The sequence below is a fragment of the Micromys minutus genome (genome assembly GCF_963924665.1).
Source record: "Micromys minutus genome assembly, chromosome: 12".
Lineage (NCBI taxonomy): Eukaryota > Metazoa > Chordata > Mammalia > Rodentia > Muridae > Micromys > Micromys minutus.
Window position 1 is genome coordinate 31,565,027 of NC_137981.1, and position 26,295 is coordinate 31,591,321.

The following is a 26,295-nucleotide window of genomic DNA, read 5'->3' on the forward strand; positions in this document are numbered from 1 at the left end:
CTGAAACCAGCAGAGACTCCAAGTACACAAGCACAACATAGTTCTTTGCAAGCAGAAGCCCACGCTCCCTTACCTGCAAGGTTTGGCTGAAGCGCTTTAACGGCGTGGTCCTCACAGGGGGAATGAGGTTCGCTAGCGATGTGGTTCTGGAAAGGGGTTTGACCCTTTTGTTACTAGGTTCCTGGATAAAAGAAGAGAGGACAATGTCAAGACCAGTCTTGAAGATGTCTGCCTCAACATCACGTCCGACCTGCTGGGAGAATTGCAGGTGTCAGGGTGATCTGCAGACTGGACGGTTCACCCAGGATCTGCACAGATAAATCTGGTTGGGGAGCCAGGAAAGAGAAAAGACTGAGAATGCACACTGAGGCAGTCAGTGGGTGGCAGGTAGGGATCCTACTCTTCCCCCAGCCCCTCCCCCAATCAGTCAGCTTTTCATTCATTTTCCAGGGGAACTGTTCCCATTGCCTCCTAGAGAGTTCCCAGCCAATGACCTTGCCAGACAGTGGTGTGTCTTTTGTTGCTTCTGGCTTTTAAAAATCCTTCCCCGTCACTTTGCCAGAGCCACTTTTTTTGTATATGCTTTATCCATTCATCTTTCTAAAGTTACAAAGATTGCTTTAATTCATCAAATTAAAACTCTGTTTAAAAAAAAAAAAAAAAACATGTATATGTCTTGTATGGGGACGGGAGGAGAGAGTCGAAGGACAACTTTCTGGAGTTTGTTTTCTCCTTCTGCCATATGGGTCCCAGGGATCAAACTCAGGTTGTCAGTCCTGGTGGCAAGCTGACAGGGACATTTGACCAGCTCTAAATACTTTTTTTTTTTTTAAGAAGTTTTATTTCTAGGATCATAAGAAAGCATCTTTGAACCTATAGTAATAGAGAGGCACTTGTTAAAAATTCATAAAATACCTAATGGCAGAAGGAAATGTACAGGGAGAAATTTGTATCTCGGGTTTTTGGTTTCCATACTATTATAGCCACACGTTTTCAAAGTCACCTCCTAGGAAATCATCGTTTGGGAATCAGTAAGTCACTTGGAGAGGGAGCCTCCTTATCTCAATGATCATAAACAAAAGATACAAAGACACAAACAAAAACAGGCTGGGGGGGTGGGGAGAGGGAAGAGATACAGTAAACATTTTACAAGACAAAGAAGACAGTTACCCTTGCTTTCCTATGCTCCATCTGACCTGCAGTAGTAGAGGCTGGACAGCACATGAAGACCTCAAATTGTGATGGAAAAGGCCAAGTCAGCCAGCTGTAGCAGATGTCAATCATTTCCTAAGGCAGCTCGCCCAACCCCTACTCCAAGGCGTTCACCTTTCCTTTTCAGCCATTGCTCTCAATGTCTGCCCCAGAATTTCTAATTCTTCAAGGGGTCCCTGCAGGCCATTCTAAACACAGCAGATGCTTGGAGAAATCCTTCATACATCCGGAATTCAGCCGGGAAGTTTTCATGTCACCCGATGCCCTTGACAGCCTCAGAAATCAGAAGCCCTCTCTTGAGACTCTACCAACTTTGCTGACATTTTAAGTAGAAAAAAAAAAAAAAAAATTAAAGAAGTTCAAAACAGTTCCATGTTGTCAAAGAGTAAGCTGTGTGGTTTGCAACGCAGTCGGTTGCTTTTCTCAAACAGAGTGGATCCAGCAGCCAGGGACCTCTCTGGCTTCTCAGAGAGCTAGGCTGAGCAGACAGTAGGCAGTACTAGGAACACTAGGAAGTCTGGGTTTTCAAATGCAGCAGACAAAGCTCTTAATATGAAGGCTGCCACTGTGAAGGATAAAGTGCTGAAGAGAAAAGTCCAAAAGCCATCTGCTTCCAGGCGATGATGTCCTTCAGGATGCTCCCAGCAGTGCCTGGGCGCCTGAGCATCTGTGCCCAGAGGATTTTAAGATTCCCCCTTGTTACATCAGACCTGCATCCTCAGCAAGCTGCACCCACGCATGTGTGCACACACAGCCTCTTAAGCATCCCCTGAATTTCTCTAAATGTCTTCTGCTTTAGTCTAGAAATGCCAGGTGGCGATCCTGCTCTCTTTGGTGGCACAAACCGCATTGCAGCAGACGAGAAACATCCCAGGGGAAAAGAACTTGGTCTCGGATAATCCTACATGCGCCTCAAAGCCCAGAGAGCCTGCGTCTCATTCCCACAGTTAAAGCTGTATCAGAATGGGGAGGTGGAAGAGGGAGCAGCAGCTGGGGCGTCTTGCTTTAAATCAGGGCAGGGAACGCTGCACACTTGGCAGGCTTCAGGAGGATCTAGTCATGTGTCTCGCGTCCTAAGGTTGGTCTGACTTTGCTGCTCCGTTTAGATGCCCTATTCAGATGTGCACTGTCTACAGTGTAATAAAGTTATAGGATACATAGTGCAACATTAGCCCAGCACACTGCTAATACACAGAATCCTATTTAGAACTCCTTCTCCGAGGCATGGGCCCCAAGCGAGCTAACAGCAGCTGCTCTATGGTGACCTAACATTGTTAAGCAATGAGGAATGAACCAGAAGCCACCCTGCCCTGACATTGCTGGCAATGCAGGCAGCCGTAAGCTCCAGAATCCTCGTGGGTTATAGGATCTAAGTGTGGAGGCCTTATGTCTGACCCACAGGAGTGAAGTATCAATTATGGAGCTATCCTTGAGGGCTTCTGTGAGAATAAGAGATTTAAAACAATTCTTGGCCTAATTTAGTTGTTCTTTTCCACTTATTTAGTCTGTCTGCAGCTACATCTTACTACTGTCTAAAGAGAAAATATTTCTAAGCTTCTAAGGAAGTAGTATTACTGAGAACTAACTAGCAAATGTAAGACTGAGGGTGTTTTCAGGTTTGTCATTAGAAGATGACAGAGCTTAGCCTGGGCTAACACAGCAATACTCCTAGACCAGGCTAGGCAAGGACAATACTACAGCCAGGCACAAAATGTACTGTTTCAGGACACACAGGACCAGCACTGCCAGGAGACCAGACAGGCAGGCAGGACTGAACTTCACTAAAGACCCTTTAAGGGCAGGGTGGTAAGTTTGAATACAACAGTTCTGTTTAGTCTTTTCTAGGCTTTATTGTTTAGTTACACTACCCAGAACTGCCTGTAGATTGTTTATTACAAGTGAAGCTATCAGGTACTAGTCTAATTGCTGCTTCTAAAATGATTTTGTTGATGTTGCTGCTCTTGCAGGTATTTGTACAGTCCAGGCCAGTCTAGAACTATGTGGTGGATGCTGATCTTGAATTCCTGGTCTTCTTGCCATTAATTCTCAAGTGGTGGTATGGTCACATCACCAGGCTCAGGTCCCAAAGTGTTTAAAAAAATAAATATAGATATACATACATACATACATACATACATACATACATGCATGCATGTATGCATACATACATACATACATACATACACACACACATATATGAAATATCTACTTCTGTAAAACCTTTTTAATGTGTCTAAATATCTGCCTGCATCATACATATGTGTGTCGCGTGTGTGCCTAGTATCCTTGGAGGCCAGAGAAGGTCAGATCCCTTGGAAAGTGAGTTACAGACAGTTGTGAGCTGCTGTGTGGATGTCGGGACCAAACCTGGGTCTCTGTAATAGAAACAAGTGCCACTAATTGCTGAGCTTGATCACCAACTCCTCTACCTGCCACAGTGGTTTACGCATTCATTTTCTATTTACTGTACTTGATAAGAACATGAAAGAAAGACCCTTTATCAAGTAGAAAAGGTTCTGTTTATATCAAGTTTGATGTGAATTTTTATCATGAATCAGCATTGACTTTTACACAATTTTTTTTTTCTAATTAAGAGAAAAGGGAAGGGGGAAAAAGGAAGTAAAAGAAGGGGGAGGGGAAGGGAGGGGAAGGGAGGGGAAGGGAGGGGAGAAGTGGGGAGGGGGAAGAGAGATGGAAGACCACCATAGTGGTCATATTTCTCCATAAAGGAATTTACTCAGCAGTTCAAAGAATCTCATGAGCTAACTGTAAACCAAACAGAACACAGCACTCGGTGTGATTGTATTTTTAACATGGGGTTTTCTTAATGTGTGTTTCTTAATATGTGTTTTTCTTATACTCATTTTCTAGGGAGGCACAGTGACTTTCCCATTTCCTCATTCTTCCTCCTGAGAGGTAAAAAGCAAAGCAGACTGTCTCATGTACAAAACTGCCCACGACATCAACACACTATAGCTCGGTTTCTCCTTTTTCTCTCTTCAAAAGTTTCCCCGAAACTGACCTGCAGGGAACCCTTCATTGTCTGTGCACATCATGGTGCAGACAGAGTGGGGCTGCGTGAAAAAGAGTGTGCATCATGTCTGCAGCAGCTTTGAGGGTGCTCCTTCCCGAGCCCGACCACTCCCCAGGAGTGGCAGAGAATGCAGCCATCCGCACAGGCACTGGGACCACATCACTGCAGGACAAGTCAAGAACCCTGCGTCTGGCCAAAGTCAGGCAGAGGCAAGAACTGTGCATGTCAGGAGATGCCTTTGCTCTTGAGCTGATAGTTTCACACACACACACACACACACACACACACACACACACACACACACACAAATAACAACTTTTAATCATTTGTACATGACAGGGAGCCTTTTCAGGGATCCATCTATGGGTATTAGAGTCACCTCTAGTCCACCCTCTAATACTTGGAAGTGGCTTTCTCTATCTTCCAGTTAATCACCAACCTATGGTGACTGATTCGCATAAATAAATAACATGCTAATACTGGTTACTGGTTACATGTTCTTTTGTGGTTTTATTTTGTTTTTTCAAGACAGGGTCTTATTATGTAGCTCTAACTGACCTGGAACTCACTATGTAGACCAGGCTGGCCTTAAACTCACAAAGACTCGCCTATATCTGCCTCCCAAATACTGGGATTAAAGGTGTGTGTATGCCACTATATCCAGCTTGGCCTCAGGTTCTTATTTCAGAGCTCAACACACAGCATTCACTAGTTTATTTATCTTAGTATGTTTTTAAGTTAACTCCTATCATGCCCATTTGAAAGATGAAGAAACTGAGGTCTCAACTGATAAGCAACTTTACTATTGTACTGGCTAGTTTTGTGTCAACTTGACAGAGCTGGAGTTATCACAGAGGAAGGAGCCTCAGTTGAGGAAATGCCTCCATGAGATCCAGCTGTAAGGCATTTTCTCAACCAGTGATCAAGGGGGGAGGGCCCAGCCATTGTGGGTGGTGCCATCCCTGGGCTGGTAGACCTGGGTTCTATAAGAAAACAGGCTGAGCAAGCCAGGGGAAGCAAGCCAGTAACATCCCTTCATGGCCTCTGCACCAGCTCCTGCTTCCTGACCTGCTTGAGTTCCAGTCCTGACTTCCTTTGGTGATGAACAGCGATATGGAAGTGTAAGCTGAATAAACCCTTTTCTCCCCAACTTGATTCTTGGTCATGATGTTTTGTGCAGAAATAGAAACCCTGACTAAGACAACTTGCTTAAGATGATTCAGCTGGATAGGAAAAAAAAAAAAAAAAGCACTATAATTTGAAGCAGAGTGACCTCAGAACCATGTTCTGCCTGGAGGCTAGCTAACTTTTTCTGTAAAGGAAAAGAAGGTAAGGAATTTAGACTCTCTGGAGCACCCAGCCTCTAACACACTTATTTACTCATCTTCAAACATAAATAATACATAAATTAACCAATGTGGGTACAGACCATTAAACCTTTCATAGATGAACACATAAATTCAAATGTCATACAATTTTAATGTCAAGCAAATATTTTTCAACAATTCAAAACACATTATTTTTAACTTGAGCCTCACAGGAAGTGTGCCAGTTCTAGCTGCTGTCTGCCATCTAGCCACATCAGCTGTCCTCAACCTCAGTTCAGCTTCTGTATGTGACACACCTCAAGGTGACACCCTAAGGCACGGTACTTTCCCATAGCACCTCATGGCATGGAGCAAGCTTGGTTGCCTTTTCTCCCAGGAGCTAGGCATGCAGGGAACTCCCCCGGTGAGCAGGGGACATAGTTGGCTCCATTTCTGCAAGATGGATCCGTATTCTACTACGTTTTACTTCCTAAGTAAATCCATCCAAACTAATATCAGCTTCCTCTGATGTATGAATAAAGGCCTTCTTAACCTACAAAATTCCTGGGATCCACATCACAATAAAATGAGATAGAGGGGGGAGAGAGAAGAAGAAAATAGATGGCACCACAGGTCAACAGCTGTCAAAAGAACAAACTCAGCTGCGACCTTACAGGTAGCACAGAACAAAATTATCTTTTTTTAAAGTGTTTTTTTTTTTTTTTTAATGGACAGGAAATTGTTCTGAAAATGTATCATCAGCTGCAGAAGAGGGGAAGGATGTGTCCCTGAGTTCATTAGTAGAACCCTGTGATGGAGAGGGACCAGAAGCAACCATCAGAAGAACTAGGGCAAGCATTAGTTCCTAGTAGAGCATTAGGAATTCCCAACTAGAACTACTGGATAAACAAAAGTCGGGGGAGCCCTGAGCTTTACTTCAAACAGTACCATTTCTCCCCTTGGTGGACAGGGACAATCTGCTTCCATTGTGTGTCCCTCCAAGGACAGCTACTAGTCCTCCCTCTTGTGTAAATGCTTTTTTGGACAAAGTGGTTGTGAAGGAGCTGTGTTTTGCAGATCAATCTGTCGCTTATCTTAGTCTGGCTCTCCTATTTCCTGTGTGGTGTAATGAATGTTATTCACAGCCCCCCCCCCCCAAGGGGAAAATGGGGAAAGAACCTCACAGTGACTTCTGGCGAATTCTGTGGGAAAACAGCTGTCTTTTAATGGGGCCTTGGAATCTGTGGCAGGCACTGGACTCAGAGCTGTACATGTTATGCTCATAGCATCTTCAAAACCTAGCTCATGCCATTATCCCCCGTCTTTCAGGTGAGGGCACAGAGGTCTGAGGACCATTAATACCCACATGAGATCACTTATCTCTTGCAGCACTGGAAAATGTGGTCCATACAGCAGGTAATACACCTCTGCTCTGCTGCTCTACAGCAGATAATACGGTGCACAGGCTCTGTGACTAGCAAGTGCTCAGTGCACAGCGGCTGGAACAGGACTTGCAAACTGTTCTGTCCTTTATTCCCCATCTCCACCTTTGCCTCCAAGAGATGGTGAACTAACCACTCCATATATGTCTATTCTTTTTCAGAAAGTTGGCGCTGATGTAATTTTAGACTCACAGGCAAGTTTTAAAAATAGTTCCGAGTGTTTCCTATATCTTTTACCACACTTCCTCTAAGGCTCAGACCTCACACAACCAGAGCATGTTTATCAAAACTGAGAAGCTAGCATTGGCACAGCACCCTGACCTTAAATGTTAGGGGGAGTCCCTGGGACTTTACCACATTTCCCACTAAGGCCCCTTCCCTCTTCCAGGATCCAGTTTGAAATTCCACATCATATTTCACTGCTTTAGCCATCATAGTTCCTCCAATCGGTGACAGTCCCCCCACAAAAAGTGCTCTCATTATCTTAAAGCAAAATACTGTAGCTCTCTAGCTGATACACCAGAGGGACACTGGTCCTCATATACAGAATGTCCCTAGCTGATATACCAGAGGGACACTGGTCCTCATATACAGAATGTCCCTAGCTGATATACCAGAGGGACACTGGTTCTCATATACAGACTGTCTCTCTGTGTAAATTGGTGTGATATTCTCTCCCGATGAGGTTTAGGAAGTTTGCTATTTGTATTCTGGTGAGATTGAATCAGAAGAGTCTACTTTGTTTTTTTAAGTACATTATATCAAAGGGGATGTGATGTCATGGGGTCTGACAACAGGTACGTCAACTTGGACATGTGGTTATGACGACACTCCCACCCCCCAAAAAAAAATTATAGACAAGTTTTCAGCCCAGCTACCTATGAAAATACACATGCAAGCTCTAAACCCAGTGTCTGTGAATGTAACCTTATTGGAAATTAAGATGTGTGTACCTAAATCAAAAAGATAAGATTATGCTCCTTAGAGTCCAGGCATAGCTGCCCTTCTAAGAAGGGAAGATTTAGACAGAAGCAATCAGATATGGACAAATAATGACAGAGAGGTAAAGGACTTGTGCTTCCACAAAGCCACACACCACCAATGATTGCTCTTGATTCCAAGCAAACTGCAGAAAGTAGCTGAGGCAGGGGAGAAGTCCTGGGCAGGCTCAGAGGACACCTTGGTATCAGCTACCTGTAGCACAATACAGGACCCAGGTGCTTTGGTCACTTGCCCTATGGGTCTCCGCCACAGGAGCTAGGAAAGCAGGCGTCCTTGGATTTCCCTGCTGTGACAGTTCATAATTGATACTTCTGTTGGAGGGAGTGTTTGTTTACCTAGAAAGTGCTAAGTGAGCTTCATTTTGTTGCGTTTAGGTGTTACATTTCCAGGAATGTCTCCCAGCTGCGAAGGGAAACACAGAGGTAGGCCCTGACAGAGTCCCAAGAGCCTGTGTCCACTGCAGCTGGAAGGGAGGGGGCAGGCGAGGGAGTCAGGGAGCAGGGCAGGGTGACAGCGTAGACAGGACATACAGGTAGCAAAGGGAGGCCTTTTTAGAATGGTGTAAACAACAGAGGGATATGCTGGAGGGCAAGAGGCGACAGCTCCTTAGAGCTGGCCACTGACTCCATCTTCCTTGGTTGGAAACAAAAGGACAATAATGGAATGATTGCTCTTAACTCCCAAATTTCCACTATTATTCTTTTCCCTGCTCTCTTTCCCTTGGCACATCGTTAATTAGACGGGTGTCATCTGTTACCAGAAGATGAAAGGCAAATAATGAAGCCCAAATTCCAGCGGAAACCTGGCTTCATTGATTAAGCAAATGACACAGGTTTCAGAATTGCCGGTTTTGAGCCCACAAGACGGGTAAACACTCTTCAAGCTCTGCTCAGAATCCTAAGTTTTCCTTTACAGACGTTGATCATTATTTCAACAGTGATTCTGGGCTTTGGGGACAAAACGTCAGAAGGGCACCAGGAAGGCTCCCATGTAGCTGTGGATTCGCTGATTTCCACACAGAGAAGCAGAGACTTGTTTGTGCTATCTGTGAGGCCGCTGTCCTGCCTCACACTGGGCACACAGGGAGACATCTTAAATGGGCATTTCCCATTTAAGAAATGGCTCCGTTCTTTCTTTCACATCAGGTGCTGGGAGGAAATCACTCCAATTTCCTTCTTTCAGAGGAGAACCACTCCCCCCACCCCACCCCCCAAAAGCTAAAGTCTGTTTGTTTTGTTTTTGCTAGTGGGAGAACAAGGAGAGCCAGGAGAAACAATACCCAGGGAATGCACCAGCGCAGGCTCATGCACATACTACACATAGCCTGCCATGCAGCTGGGCGAAGGTGCTGAAGAGCATCCCCACCTCGGGTCACCGCAGCATTCGATAGTAGATGGCTGAGAAGTCATGTTGAACTGCTGACTCAGAGCCGTAAAACAGGACATACCAGTGCTTTGAGGTAGAACATTCAACACCCAAATCCAAACAAGCAAAAACTGCACTAAAACCTAGCACAAGGTTGCTATGGTTGAAGAAAGGGCATTTGTTCTCTCTGTATCAAGTGTTTTGACTGAACCAGAGAGTTCCAAAGGTCCACTGGCCGCTACAGCCCCTAAGTTAGCATCTTAAGCTAGGTCCGAGGCGTCTGCTTTCAGAAGAGCCTTGGGTTAGCAGAGAGCCATCAAGACAGCTGGCTGAACTCAGACATGATCTGAGTCCTGGTCCCAAACAGCTTCTCAATAGAACAATAAGAACAGACTCGTTTGTTACGACAGTGCTGGCAAAGGAATCACAGCCCTCTTGAGTTTGATTAAACTCAATGGCAAAATGAAGAAGCCGTGGCTGGAGCCAGTGAGGAGAGGCGATTCTGTCAGCATACACTAGAGAAGCAATCCATCCAATAATAAATCCCAAAGGGGTAGTGTCCAAGGTGCGCTCTTTTCTTTCTGAAGGAAGAAGCTCAACAAATTATTGAAATTACTTTCTCAAAAGGGTTTCACTAGACAGCCTGGCTTCAAACAAGGGAGTCAGCCTTTACTCGATGACATTACACTGTAGGCATGTGCCCCCATGCCCAGCTTAAACTATTGCCTTAATTCTCATTTGTCATCAAAGTTTGGGCCCCATTTTGGAAAACTGTAGAATTCTACCTTCCTGCCACCAGGACGTTCATTTTTGCTGAATGAAGGTTTATGGGTTTGAGGTGGGGAGGGGTTTAAAAACCAAAAAAAAAAAAAAAAACTTCGGAAAATAAGTCAGTAAAGTATGGGCCTCTTGGAGAGCAGGAGCAGGCAGCAGCCCAGGTTATGCACACAATCTCTCAGGAGTGCTAGTAAAATGAAACAGAGCCCCTGTTTCAGACTGTGGCCCTGGCTAAGGCCGCCCTCCTCAATTACTTTCAAAGTTATTCGTTTTAGTCAACATTAGAAGGGTAAGTCAACATTTGTCCTGGCAGCCAGCCCACATTTGTTATTTTATTAGTCTGCTACTGGCTAAATTGGCCCGAGATTAAACACATTTAATAAATAGCCCTAAAATATTGGAGTTTAGCTGAAAACCACATTCAAATTCTCTTACACAGGATGTTACAATTACTTAACCCTAGGCAGAAGGAGAAACACACACCCACACCCCTGCAAGTCCCTTTCAGCCGGTGCCAGCCCCTATCGCCTGGAGCTCATCTTGGTCATGCCCAGACATGGTTCTACAGACCTTCAGAGAAAGAGCAAGGCAAATATTTAGGTCTCTCTGTGGACCCTGGCTGCACATCTGCCTGCCCAACTTCAAGTAGTACCTCTTTAAAAAAAAACAAAAACAAACAAACAAACAAAAACTGTACTAAAGCAAACAGGGCCAGAATCTAAGAGCCCTGTGTCACTTCAGGAGTCAGACCTTTGGACAAGATAAAAAGGCTTGCCAGCAGGCCTGGGTCCCTGGGTTGTGACTCTTGGGAAGGTCAGCCTGGCATTCAAAGATGTAATGCACTTTGGGCAGGAATGTTAAAAAGTGATGTACCCGGCATACTATTTCCATCTCCGGGTCTGGGAAATGGGATACAGGTGGACAGCCCCGGCTAAATGAAACCCAGGGGACACCTAAGAGATGGCTAGTAGCTGGTCACTGCCATGGGGCCCTAAGTAAGGCCTTTGAGACTTCAGGAGTTCCTCAGCTACTTCCTACTGATTTCTCGGAACTTGTGGGTGGGACTAAGTTCTTGTTCTTGTTTATCTCTGCTGAAGGGATATCCTGGCTCCCACCCCCACCCCTCTGGGCTGGGTAGGAGAAAAGCATGCCTTGGGCCTTCCAACCTTGCTTCAGAGTTGAGGATGCTTGTGTGTACAAATCTCAAGACTACTTTAAAGACTTTTCATGGGCTCCCCCAGAGCTTAGGAACAGACTCACAAAAGCCTCTGCACAAAGTAACAAAGTTCCTTTCAGAATGTATCAATTCTTTACAAAGTATACACAGGTAAATATGAGCCCCACTAATATTTTACACCCTCCAGACAATAATGTAACCCCTGACCAGCCAATAATGTAACCCTGAGGCTTGCTTTGCTAGCTGGGAAGTACAATGACTCTCCTAGAGTTGGGGGGGGGGGGCATGTGAGACTTTGTGGAATGTTTGTGTCATAGGCCCACCCCCAGATAAGACCAGAGCACTAGGCTATTCCAAAGTGCAAAGAGCAACATACTCTCTCCAGCCCACTGCCATTCCCTGAAGCTTCCCAATTCACCTTCCACTGCCGTACCACTGACAGGTTCTGGCCACATATTTTCATTCCACATTCCTGGCATCTCCTTCCTGGGGCTTTATCGTCTATTTAGGAAAACTCTGGCGGGGTAGAGGAAAGCTGGGAGTGGCTTGGCAGGACTCAAGGCTAGGCTGGAGGACAAAGAACAGTGGTGAAATCCTAAGACTGGGTGGGGTTGGGGGATCCAGTACAAGGGTCTTGAGGTCTGCACAGGATAGGTCCTGCTAACACTGCTGGATTATGCTCTAAGGGAGCTAGTATGCAATTTTACCAGAGCCCAGGACTCTCTGGGATTAGGCAACCCTAAGTACACTGGGCATTTAATCCATCAAATGGATAAAGTAGAACTTCTGTCACACAGACGTGGTGCCTTTTGCTTCAACAAGGACACCACATGCATCGCCTCTCTACCCACCTGCCATCTCTCAAAGCTCAGCATTCCTTAGCTCAGCTGCCCAGAATATCAACTAGAAGAACAGAGGTAAAAAGAGGCACAGGCACCGATCTCCATCTTGGTGTCCCAAAGGGTGGGACAGATTGTTCTAGCTGAATCTGGAATGAGGACATGCATCTCACTCAAGCTGAGCTGACAGTCGGCTCTGCTGTCTGGCTGAAGATAAAGGCATCCACTGAATTTGGCTGCTAAGATCAAACCTGCAGAGTCATCTGATGGAGCACCTGGGCTGCAGGAGAGCACAGGTACCCTTTTGTTTTTTTTTCCTGGCCGGTTGCTTCTTAATTTGACAATGATTTTTGAGCAAGGAAGCTTTTCAGGGATGGGACTTTTCAGAAAGAAACATAAAATACTTGGGGTGCTTCTGACATGTGCCAGCTGTACCCAGAAGCACTTTTTATCCCTTCATATGCCTGGCCCACGTGTGTCCTCAGCAGCAACAACCAGGGGATACAGAACATTTTTAGAACATTCGGCTCCCAAGAGAGAGCAGAATAAATCCAAATCTGGTTATTCTAAACGGAAAAATCCACCAAACAACTACATGAGAATCAGTGTATTGGAAACATACATATATACATACTCACGCACACACGCGTGTGCATGCACACACACATTTAAATTTAAACTTTCATGGGTGGGGTAATGCCAAGTCACCCAATGAGCAATGGCATTCGAATAAATAAGGTGGGGAGGAGGCTGCTCAGCAGTGTGAGGGAGGTGATGTAGGATAGGTTCCTATGGTCCTCTGTCATCCCACAGCCTTCAAGTAAGTATATAAATAGCTCCAAATGCTATTCCTTAGGATGGGTGTGTGCGCTCATGCAGAACACAGTGTTGTTTGCTTGGCCATTTCTCATTGTGCAGCATATTTTTAATGACAGGATTTTTTTTTATTTTTTAATGTTCACTAACAATAGATTTTTCCAAAAGCTCACTGCAGACACTGGCTCTCAGAACTCTACATTTGCAACCATGAAACATGATTGTGTGTTCTTTCTAGCCTCCAGACTTCAACAAGAAGCCTGACAAGCCTGACACATCATTATTTAGAGTCTATTGAAACTAATCCTGTGTGGGAATATGGAAAAGAAGGTAAGGAGCCTGGGAGATCTAGCTCTGCGGTTCAGCTCATTTCAGTTACAAAAGATAATCTGGAGACTGAAGGATAATGGCTGGCGACTTAAAAAATACAGAAGGGCTAGTCACAGATCGTTGGGTCAAACAAAATGATGGCTTAGCCTTGGAGTCAGAGCCAATGCGTGCCAATAAGTTTCTAGCAGAGACAAGGTAGTTTTGCTGAATATGGTATGTATTTCTGGGGTAAAGGACCCACTTCCACACCCTCCACACAGGTAGCAAAAGTCACGTGGATGGAGTAAAGGGTCATTCTGGAGCAGGTCCTTCTTCCTCCTGCCTCAACATTTGGGTAGCCGGCCCTGCAAAGCCTTAGTGAACTGCTGTCAAGGCTGCTCTCTTCCTGACTCTAGCAATCTCTCTCTACCTCAGGCAGCAATGCCAGGACCCTGTTTTATAGAAGAGGAAGCAGGTGTCCAGGGAAAGGAAACCACTTGCTCCAACTTTTTACCAAGTAATTAATTGCCAGAGCTGACATTCCAATATACCTGACTTGAAAGCCTTTCCTGCCACCCCCACCCTGACTTCCCAAGGCACATCGTTTCCTCTTTTAACAACAGCAAGGCACACACCAGGCAGTACGTATCCTGCCAGGCTGCCTCCAAGAGCTTTCTATCCACCCATTTCACAGAGCAAAGAAGACTGGAAGGGGGTTAGATTTTGCTCAGCATCGCCTAGCCAATACAGAACCCAAGGCCACTCACCTGTCAACAGGGCCTGGGTTCTCCTAGTTTCCAAAGTCAGGGGGAACCTGGATGGAAAACTGACTTCACAGGCAGAAGAGAGGCAAAGTCTGACCAGGAAGTGTGAAGAGAAGCTGAACCTGCAATGGTCTAGCCTTATCACTCTGAGACCAGCGTGATAGGCAGCCATAAGGATGTACCTATGTGCATCCAGCAGACACAACAGGACCCTCTAAGGGCACACATGAGGTAGACGGCATCTAGCATCAACGGTCTCACTTAACTACTTTCCAATACACGGTATTCACAGGCTTCCCAGTTCCTCACTGTGCCCCCCTATCGCAGACTGACAACCATTACCAATGTGTTAGTTTCACTGATGGTTTGGTGACACTCAAAGAGAGAAAATGCATGCTTTTGTTTTTCCTTTCTAAATGTGTGGAGAAACAAAAGACACAGTCAGGTCTCAGTACTTGTCCACTGACAACTAAAGAACACTAGAGGTCATATTTGGACTTATTCAATTCTTTACCAATGTAGCCATCACACTATGGAGTTTCCCTACGCTTCTAACAAAGGACCCTTTTGTAATTAAGGTGTTCTGCTAGGATATGGCAGGAAGAACTCAAAGCAATCAAATCCACCCTCATCTGTTTCCCAATATCTGTGGTCAGCCCTGGCTGAGTCTCCGCTGATGCATTCCAGCGGGGAGCTGCCTCAATGACCAGGGTGTGTCTCTACTCAGACTCACACACCATCTCCTGTTTAAAAGTCACACTTGGAACTATGAACTCACACAAGATACTTTCAGCCTACCTGCAAGGAAAGATGTGAGGCTTGCCAGTGTGTCTGGAATATCTCTTATTAAAATTAATAATAAAAAAATATTAATAACAACAATATAAATCCATGTAGACCATTTGGAAAACCGACTTGGTATTAACAACAACAACAACAATAATTACATTTGGACCATTTGGGAAACCAACTTGGCATTGCCTATGAAGGAATGAGTAACTTCGTTTCACAGAATGATCACCTTAGTTAGCTTCTACTTGCAGACCTACACTCAAAACAGAAGTCGCTGTGGATGCTGAGGAACTGAATGAAGCCCTGTGGTTGCTTTTTTATTTTTTGTAATTGTTTGGTTTGGTTTTTTCTTGGAAATCCTATTTTAAGGTGAAGCAAGCAAGATTTAAGAGGACAAGTCCAGCCCATGGTCTCGTCAACTCACAAGAGGCCCAAAGTTGGGATTAAGAACTCAGCTCAGCCGACTTAAAATCCTAGTTCTTAACTCCTACTTTCAGGCCCACATTGAAATGTACATACATCCTACCTAGTCCTGCATGCAGGGAAGGAGGCAGAAGGAAGGGAATGGGTTAAGTAAGTTCCTTTGAAAATCTGGAACTTTTTTGAAGTTTTATAAGAAAAGTTTTATTTATATTGCTAGAACAAAATCTCTTTTTTTTAAAAAAAAACTTGATTATCATGGAAAGCAGGACTTTCTATGACATTAAAAACTACTTTGTATCCACTTCAAAGTCTTTTTAAAAAGATTTATATTTTTATTTATCTATTTGTTATATACGAGTACACGGTAGATTTATTATATAACAGACACACCAGAAGAGGGCATCAGATCCCATTACAGATGGTTGTGAGCCACCATGTGGTTTCTGGGAATTGAACTCAGGACCTCTGGAAAAGCAGTCAGTGCTCTTAACCACTGAGCCATCTCTCCAGCCCCCCAAAGTCTTAATATCTGAAGTATGGGTCCTTTTTCTAAGTTCACACCTGGGAACTTGTTATATTATTCCAGTCATCGAGGAACCCTCAGAGCTGCCTCATACAGTTTCCAACTACTGGGGATCACCATGACAACATATTCCATCTGTGTGGCTCACCCAAGCTATCAGGTGCTATTAGGCATCCATACATTGTTAATTTGTTACTTTGGTAAACTTACGGTAAAAACAAAGTATCAACCTCCTTAAATGAAAAAAGTTACATAGGACCTGCTCTCCAGCACCCATGTAAAAAGCTGTCTGGGGCAGCACATGCCTATGACCCCAGTACTGGGGGAGATGAAGACAGGCATTGGAGAGTGTGTGTGTATTCAAAGGTGGACTTTTAACTATCTTTTCCTATAATGTACACACACATTCCTACCTCCTAGGCTTCTGTTAAATATTTGCCCTTCCCTGAAGCTTCCAAGGCTGATTCTAAAGGGGAAACTAGCAAGTGATAGAGATAATAAAGACATAGTGGGTCCAAAGTGACCTGACCTAGTCAGAACCTTGGGAAGACAACTGGAGAGGAAAGGTGACTTAAATTACTTTGGCTCTTTATCATTGGAGCCCTCACAAGTGGCCTGACATTATCGTTTGGGAAATAATGACTGAGTACAGTCCTCCCCTTCCAGGAGCAAAGACTCAGAGGTTCTGAGTGGCTGACCCTACTAGTGTCCTGTCCTCTAGTGGGACGCTCTCATCAGAAGTAACGTGGAAACAAATGCTGCATTTAGGAGAGTTATGAAGGCAGCCTCCGCTTACTGCTGTGGACGTCAGGACACAGTTCACTGCTGCAGGCGCTTAGAGCATGCAGAGACCCGTGGAAGGAACCAGGTGGCCTGGCCAAACCACAGAGGCAGAAGAGGGTGGAGTAGATGTTTTCTCTTTGTGGCTCACACTTTAGCTAGCATCCTTTTTCTCTTCTTCTAAGAGTCAACTTCCCTTATCACGGGTTTCCAAAGCCCCTTTGCAAGGTCACAAGCAAAGCCCTTCAGCCCACAACACACACACACACACACACACACACACACACACACACACGCACGCACGCGCACACACGCACACACGCGCACACACCCCTCACCAAGCAACCACTAGGATGGTAAGACAAGGTCTATGGAAACAAACAAGGACTACAGGACACCGGGGTCCCACCAACACCCATTTCCAAGATGTGTGACATCTAGAATATGACTTCACTGGGGGAACATAGCGAGGCAGGAGAACACGTGTTTATTAGCACAGAGGGGCCCTGAGTCCAATCTGTAGCACGGCAGGGGTTGGAGCTGGGAAAGACCTCACCAGTGACCTCTTAGGTATCTTCTTTGGATTTCCCTGGGGTTGTTACAATGTCTTTGAGAAGGGAGCTTGCCTCGGCCACAAATTCAGGCCAGAAACAGCTAGAAGGAAGCCTTAACTCTTCTGGTCACCAGGCTCAGCTTTATCTGTTTCCACTACTTGATTTACTCTCCTTTCTGAGGCTTTTTCTTGCAGAAATACTCCACATTTCTAAATGGAGCAGCTGGTAGCAATTGCTATGCACTGTTGTGTATAATATAAGGGCCTGACTTAGGCTCTCAGTCCTATTTGATTCACTCATGCTGCCAGCTTCTGATACCATCTATGAAAGAGCATTTTAGGAAATGTACTTCTTGCTCTTTATCATGTCTTCCGTAGTATCTGTAGAACTCAAAAGGCCTCAGGTCAACACATGTCACCTACATGTGCAAAATTTGTTCCCATCCATTTTGTGGCTTCTTTTTAACTCTAATAGTGATCTCCTATCAAGGACAAAGTAAGTCCTTGTTTGCAGTTTGGGATACTGAATTACAGGCCAGGGCAAAGGTCACCCATCCACTGACCCAAACAGGAAGTCACTTTGTGCAGAGTTCTAGCCAACCTTAATGGGGTTCATTTGTAACAGTTTCCACACAGTTCTGCTTGCAACCAACTCCATCCAGTAACCAGTAGCTTCAGTCAACATGTTGGCAAGCCAAATGGTGAAGACTAGGGGGAAAAGAAGCATCATTTTTCTTGCTTTGGTTGATTTAAAAAATAAAAGAAAGTTTTTTGCCTTATCCAGTACTACAGTTTGTGTATAAAATGTCTCTAACAGGCACATAGTGAGGACTAGCACTAGCTGCTAGCACTGTTTTGAAAAGTACTAAGAGACTTTAGGAGGTGAGAGGCCAGGTGGAAGAGGCAGGTCACTGGGAGCATGTCTTTGAAGGTTAGACTTGGTCCCCAGTCCCTTTGTTTCTCTCTGCTTGCAGTCTACCAAGGGGAGCAGCCTCCGTCACATGATTCTGTAGCCATGTTCTGTCTCACCATAGGTCCAGAATCAATGGAGCAAAGATGATGGACTGAAATCTCTGATACGGTAAGCTAAAACAAAATAACCCCTCCCACTACACACACACACACACACTCACACACTCACTCACACATACACTCACACACACATTCACATACACACTCACACACACACAAACACACACACTCACTCTCATACACACTCACTCACACATATACTCACACACATTCACATATACACTCACACACACACAAACACACACTCTCACACACACTCACTGACACATATACTCACACACACACTCACACATACACTCACACACACATACTCACACACACTCACATATACTCACACACACACAAGCACACACACTCACTCTCATACACACTCACTCACATATACTCACACACACTCACACACATACACTCACACACACACACACACACACACACACACACACACACGCTTCTATTTTGTCACAGGGCCCGAAAGGTGACACACACTCTTGGCTTCGTCAGCTGAGTCAAAGGAGAGAGCACACATGAAATCTGAGAACAGGATGACAATACTATGAATTTAGGGAGCACCATGGAAGTGTGTTGGCCTTTTCCCCACTTCTCTGCATCCATGTGATATTACATGGGCTTAAACTGGGTTCCTCTGTACATGCAATTATGCTCAACTTTCTCCTTTTGAATTTCCTCAAGGGACACCAAGGTATATTTCTGTTAATAGATGATATCATATACCATAAGATAATAAATGGTTAGGGCTACAAATTTAAAACAATCTAAGCCCTCAGTTTGTATGTGAGGTGCCTATTCGTGTCTTTTGCCTATTTGTCAATAGACCATTTTATATTGGTATGGATTACTTATATGACAAAGATATTAATCTTAGCCCCGTTGTTTTTATTTCCAAAATATTTTTCAAGGCATTCTTCTATTCTCCTATCTAAGGAAGCATATTACACAAAAAGAAACTTGTTGATTTAACATCATGATATAATGTAACTATGGTATTTCTGGGCTGATCAATACTCAGGATTTCTGGACACAATCAAGACGTCCAGGTGAAATAAGGGAAAACAAGGAGACAGAATGAACACACCAGGTGGATTGTAAGCAAGGACGTGAACTGGCAGGGATTAGGAGAGCAACACCAATTTCCAAATATTTAAGATACATGAGAAATACGCTATAAAATAAGAGTTCTGAAAGGCAGTTTTACAGTCAAAAGATCGTCTCAAGAACCACACTAAACAAAGGCAGAAGATGCTCTCCCATACTGTGAGTTGCTCTCCTTGGAAGTACTAAGCAGAGATTGAATACATCCAGCAGCTTGATGAGACCTGGCAACCTGTTCTCAACAGACCAGGGTACTCGGCTGCTGTGACCTGGGGTCATTTCCCTAGCTGGTTCTATTTGTTTCTTAAGTCCCTGGAAGCAGAGCCTGTTTTGCTTCTCCTTTCCTCAACGTAAAAGCCAGGAAAAAAAAAAAAAAAAGACCAATGGATTTACTGTTAAGCTTTCTGGTTCAGTTCCAACTCATTGAAGTTTACTAATAACCAAGGCTGCCTTCTTGAAAAGGTACACAACAGTCCAGGCTCGGAGGAACATGTTCAAGTGTGCCTAGACTTAAAGGGACCACTCTTCCTAGCCAGCTGAAGGCTCACAAGCCTATCCTACTTAACTTCTGACAGCTTCTTCTAAGCCTTGACACCAAAATCCAAAAGGGTGGGGGAACAAAAGGGGGAAAGTGGGGGGAAAGGAGGGCATTAGAAACCTCTGGCCTTTACTACCAACAGCGTCTGACCTGACACAGGGAGAAATGCAGTCACAGCAAGTTCTATACGAGACAAAGAATACAGGGCAACTGACCACAAACAGCACCAACGAAGGCGCCCCACATACGCAAACTCACGGTCAATAGCAATCAAATTTACAGAGGACTTGCAAGATTAGGATGGGATCAGTGATTTATTTTCATCCATCAGTTATGAAACCAGTGGTACTGGTACACAATTAGGGGTGTCTTTTAAAAAAAATGCCATTTAAAAAAAAAAGAAAAGAAACCAGATGGTAGTTGAGCCCTCGTTACTGGTTTACGTGGAAGGCTGGTGGCTCCTGTAGGTAAGCAAAATGACTCGTAGAAGAATTGGCGGTGTCAGCTTTATATTGCTGGACATAATTGTTTTGGCAGAGATCTGCTTTGTGGTCTTGAGACACATAAGAGTTGAAATTACCTCTCAAGCAGGGTTGCTACTCTACTGAAGTGCGCTACAGAAGTCCTGACTGGAGGTTGGGTCTCTCACTCACTGCAGAAAGAATGAGCCTTGGATTGTGAGGCAGTTTCTGGAGCAAGCAGGTTTGTCCTTCGTGTGCCGTGCGGTAAGGAGACCAGAGATGTAGTCATTTTGTGGTAATGTGATGTGGTTGGGAAAGTACAGACTTCACAGTCAGACTAAGCTGTGAGTCTTGGAGCCTCTACCACATAGTTCTGCCATGACATCTTTCTCAGAGTCTTTCCTTCTTTCTACAACACAGGATGTGTTGGGTAGTTTTATGTCAAGTTGACACATTCTGAAGTCACTTGAGAGGAGGGAACCTCAATTAAGAAAATGCCTCCAAGAAACTAGGCTGTATGAAGGCCTGTGGGATAGTTTCTTAATTAGTGATTGATGGGGGTTGGCCTAGCCTATTGTAGATGGTGCCATCCCTGGGCTGGTGTTTCTAGGTTCTATAAAAACATTGGGCTGAGCAAGCCATGAGGAGCAAGCCAGTAAGCAGCACCCCTCCATGGCCTCTTGCCTTCAAGTTTCTACCCTGACTTTGGTGATGAACTGTGATATAGAAAGTCAAATAAACCCTTTCGCCTCAGTGTGCTTTTGGTCACGGTGTTTCATCACAACAATAGTAACCCTAACAAAGACAAGAGGGTAACATTAACCTCATGATCAAAGTAAAGGACAACATGGAGTCCCTCGTGCATGGCCATATATAAAACAGTATTGAGTAGGGTAATAAGCATGACTTTTTTTCCTTTGACACAGGCCTTGATTTGTAATCCAGGCTTGCCCTGAACTCATGAATACTTCCACCCTACATCCTAGAGCTGAGATTACAGGTGTGAGTCACCACGCCAGGCTGGATAGTACTCGCTGAGATTACTATGTTCCAGGCACTACATGAATTATCCCATTTGACCCTCACTACGTTTCTAGGAGGCAGCACTATCATCACCTCTATTTTATCATCAAGAAAACTGATGCTTGGAGAGGCACAATGGTTTGCCCGAGTCAACTTCAATATCTGGCAGTAGGGAAGGCAAGGGGACCCGGATAGTCTTATTCCAGAGTCCATGCATAAAGTTAACTTCCAGGCTGGAGAGATGGCTCAGTGGTTAAGAGCACCGACTGCTCTTCCAGAGGTCCTGAGTTCAAATCCCAGCAGCTCACATGGTGGCTCACAACCGTCTATAATGAGATCTAATGCCCTCTTATGGTGTGTTTAATTATAATAAATCTACAGCGTACTTATGTGTAATAAATACATAAATCCTTAAAAATAAGTAAATAAAATAAAGTTAACTTCCCTTCCTCTAATACATATGTTCATCTTGGAGAACTGTATGTGCAAGGATACCGTTCCAGATGAATAAGTGACAATAATCAGAACTACCAGCAAGCAATGACTTCTCTCTGGGTTGCTATGCAACCAGCAAAATCTGAGGCCCACTAAGCCATCTAAAGAGACTTTATGGTTTAGTTGTAATAGCTACCATGGCTGTGTGCACACACTTGGCCATATATATTGACAGCTCAGTACTACAGGATGCAGATTCCAAGAACAGCTAACTAAATACAGGAAACCAGTGATCCCTTAGCTCTGTAACTGGCACTCAAGAGGTGTATCCCTAAGTGGGTACAACTTTCAAATATAGCTGTTGACTGGGGGAGGCACAAATCACAGAACACAGGGCCCAGCTTGCCCAGTAACTAAAGCTTCGAAGGCACATTCTCAGTTATATGGTTAAGGTTACATATTTAAAAGATGATGTTTATCTGTTAATATGATGATATATGTCTGTTTTGCATTTGCCTTCATTTTTTTTCCTATTAGGTTTAAGCACTGTTTTAAGTACTGATTACTGAGCTAAATCCATCAGAAAAAAAAAATCTGGTATTGAATCTTGGATCGGACTGGATTTTCTTTGTATTTTTCTACAAGCCACCTCTTTTCGGTGTCCTTATTCACAAAGATGGAATTTAATACATGTTTTGTGATGAGCTACAAGGAGTCTTAAGAGAGATCCGGGCATGGCAGACTTAGAAAGAGGATAGAATGCTATAATTTTATATCCAGTGTAGGCCATTATTCAAAGGACTGTGTAAGACTACTGACTGAGTAAAAACTAGAACCTATACTTTGGGGAACCCAGGGTAATACTCGACTACTCATGAACTACATACATTACTATGCACTGAAATTTTTATAAGCACCAAGAGATACAAGCACTAGGAATACCACCTACTAATGAGACCTGATGCCAAGCAATACCTCTATGCCCAAAATGAGCAGTCTGCCAGGATGCCAAGCCTAATATAAGAAAGTGTCTGGGTTTCCATTAAAAATAAAATCGAGGGCCAGGAGACGGACCAGCAGATAAAAGCAGCAGGCACACAACCGGACGACCTGAGTCCAGTCCCCAGATCCCTTAACATTCCGGACAGAGAACTTATTGTTCTATAACCTTCACATGCCTGAATTTTCATGTGTGTGTGCACGTGCGAACACACACACACAAATAGTAAACATAATGCTGACCTACAACTCTTAAAAGCCTGTCCCCACTCTAGCTTTCTTAACCAGGCCTGGCTACTGAATCTTCTATTTAAAGTAAACCTCACCACGGAGAAACAGAGTTTCAGCTGCTAATCAGCCAGGCTCATGAGTGGTCTCAGGTTCCCCTTTAGAGACCTGATCGGGTCCTCTGAGCACCCAGCAGTCCTGGAGTGAGCCCTTCCTCCCAGTAGAGGAAGTGATCAAAGTTTTCATAACTATGAAATGGAGATAAATCGAGCAAAGCTGCATTAACGAAACTGCTTGCATCATGTGACAATTTTCTGTGGAAACCCAAAGCTGTGTGCCAAGCTCACGGTAATGATTAGAGCCGAAGAACTTTATAACTAGTCAGTCAGAGGCATTGCATTTAAACATTTGCAATCCAATTTCTACACCCATAGGAAATGCCAGATTAAGAAGCACTATTTTATTAGTCGATACAAAATATCAGGCATGCACTATCATAACCTTTGCAGAATATTTTTTCAAGTTTAAAAATGGATATTTTTAAAGAAAAAAATTTAAGCATGTATTGTTTTTACTTCCGGTGAAAACTACCAATAAAAATTTTAAAAGAAGCATTTAAACTAAGCCTTGAAAAGAATATCTTCATCATCTTTACTCAGGTAGGTGGCATCTGGTGACCTGTCTCCCCTGAGCTTTCTGTTAAGTGAACATCAAGTTGCTGGTGACTGAGTGTTAGAAGAAACAGGCTGTGGCCACGCTGCACACAGTCCTCAGGAGGAGTTGCCATCACACAACTGTGGCTGGCACAGGTGCTCAGCCACAAGTATCCTGAAGGTCAAGGAGTCCTATCATCCCAGGAAGGCCTTCGGACAGACAGGTTTCCTTCCGTTGCCATTCTTTTCACAAAGAGAAAAGGTTTCTTGAAAAAGAAACGTTCATAGGACTTAATAATATCTACTTTATAAACTATTATATAATCTTGTTTTTTTTTTTTTTTTCTTAAGACAGTAAGTGAATGTGGTTTTTGGTTGTTTTTAGACATTTATAAATACTGGCGACACCTACCGGCAGAAAATATATTTCTGTTTGGTCACCTTTTGTCAGACAGAAACAAGAAAACGTCCTCTGAAACCCATTTAAGTTTCTTTTTCCAACCTTGTCTATCTCCATTATTGGGAAGTTATTTATACCTGACCAACGAAACTGGAGGCATCTGCCTCTGCCTCAAGTTGTGTAAAGTGTACTTTTATTATGGTAAGAATAATTATATTAATGAAACTCAGTGGTGACCTCTGCAAAATATTTACCAATATTCTCCAAGAGCATTCACCTCCCGTCCTTGTTTTTACACAAGTACATCCCCACAAAGGGAACATAAAATGTATTTTACTTTGTGGATTCAATAGGAATGGGGGAAATCGGCACAACAGTTCATGAAATGCTACAGCACAGAGCCACAGACTATGACAAACAAGGGACGAATAACAGACAGGTTTACTTAAGCCTTTACCACAGGACCCCAAAACACAGGAGCAAAAAACAGAAAAGCCTGGTCGGAATGCACAGGTATCTTCACTATTATCTTCCCTGTCCACTTATTAACGAAGCTGGTTATGCTCTCTCTCCTCCCAGGCGTTTGAGAAGCCAGCAGCCCTATCGCCACTGAAAACTGTATCCAGACCAGGCAGTAAAAACCTGAACTCCATGAAGGTACCACCCTGTTCAAACATGAGAATCCACCACACTTCCTCTGCTGCTGACACTACAAACTCTACAAATATTCAACTAGCTACGGGAAGGAGAGCGGTTTATCTTGTACTCAGCAAACAAAAGGGAAGATATAACCAGAGCCTGGTGTAGTTCTGCTGTAGGGAGGCAGTCTTGTTGGAGGAAATGGATCTCCGATGCTACCAACGCCCCCAAACATACCTATACAGAATTCACAGAGCCGAATGCACACACCTAGCGGACCTACATGTGTCGTGTAGGTGGAACCAACAGTACTGTGCCGAGGTGGGACACACACCCGCCTCCTGCGCCACTGCCTGCCCACCCACCCCGTCTTGGTGGTTCTCAAAGAAAGTGGAGAACACACACACACACACACACACCATGATGAGCTGGTTCTATGGACTCCACCAAAGGAAAGCTGGGGTCTGATAAGGCAACTGTCTTTTCTAAAACCCCAAAAAAGATTGAGAATCGTCTTCTCCTCCGGCTGACCCTAACCAACTTCTAAGGGCAATCAGCAATTTGCCAGAGACAGGATACACAGAGGGGGACGAGACAGGACAGCCTAAGAAAACCAAACTGAGAGGACTCCCTCAATTACCCAAGGGCACTGCCCCTCTCCCTGCGCCCAAGTTCCCAGAAAGGGAACTGTTTCTAGTATTTCAAGACAGCTTCCCATTCACCAGCGTATAGCTCACTTTCAGCCGTCGTGAAGGAGCGCCTCAATTTACTCTTTTAGCTCAGACCCAAAATGAACGACACCCTTCCCCCAACCTCCTTTATTGGCTACTTGTGTCAAGTAAAGGTGCCCCGTCCCGCCCTTGCTCTTAAACAGCTACAAAACCAAGTGTGTCCGGTGAGGTGTCTGAACTGGTCCCAAAGAACTTAGGCTTTCTCAACCCCAGCCGAGAACGGGGAGACATCGCTTTACGAGGGGCTCTCTCCTCACACCCGGGCCTCTCTAACAGGGTAGCGCTAGGTAGGCGCCTTTGCAGGTTCTAAACAGAGACCGAGTGTCTGCCGGACGCTGGGGCAGGAGAGATCTGCGGTTCCCGGGCGCAGGAAGAAAGAGGCAGGGATAGAAGACCCAAAAGGAGAGAGGGAACACTTGAAGGGGCGATCCGGAGAAGCGCAGCACGCGGGGGAGATGGAGAGAAAGCGAGAGGTACACAGGGTGAGGTGGCGGAGAAGCTGGGAGGTGCAGGTGTGTGGAGGGCGCGCGTCCTACCTCGTCCTTGGTCACCCCGCTGCCCAGGGGCGACTCCAAGATGCAGTTTGCCCTCTTGGCAGTGAGGTAGAAGGGGAAATCCTTGGCTACCATGGCGGCTGCCGGGCCTGCTCTTTGAGATATCACCGCTGATCCCAGACGACAACAAAAATCCCGGGTAAAAGAGGGCCGGAGCTCCACGATGCCGGCGGCGGCGACGCGAACACCTCCAGCGGCTTCTGGCTGGGTGGACCTGACGCCTAGGTTCCACCGAGAAGGGCGGAGCCGCTTTAAGCCACGCCCTCGGTGGGCGGGCGGGTAGGCGGGACTAGAGAGGCCCACTCCGCCCTCCTAGGAGCGCCAGGTGCGAACTTGCAGAAGTCTATGGGACGGTTCTGCCAACTTTGGGGACCCCA

General features: G+C 44.8%; 1 protein-coding gene across 4 annotated transcripts in view; it reads right to left on the reverse strand.

Moving 5' to 3' along the window:
- Positions 1–26,295, reverse strand: part of ARHGEF3 (Rho guanine nucleotide exchange factor 3) — a 268,428-nt gene that overhangs the window by 40,366 nt on the left and 201,767 nt on the right. For 2 of the 4 annotated variants that reach the window (XM_080926028.1, XM_080926027.1), the window contains exons 1-2: positions 25,901–26,108; positions 74–181 (exon numbers count right to left, since the gene is read on the reverse strand). In XM_080926028.1, coding sequence (XP_080782154.1) covers positions 74–181; positions 25,901–25,993 — 201 coding nt within the window. In that variant the 5' untranslated portion in view covers positions 25,994–26,108. Of the gene's footprint in view, positions 1–73; positions 182–25,900; positions 26,109–26,295 lie in introns of those variants that run through there. The other 2 variants (XM_080926025.1, XM_080926026.1) reach the window with 1 other exon arrangement.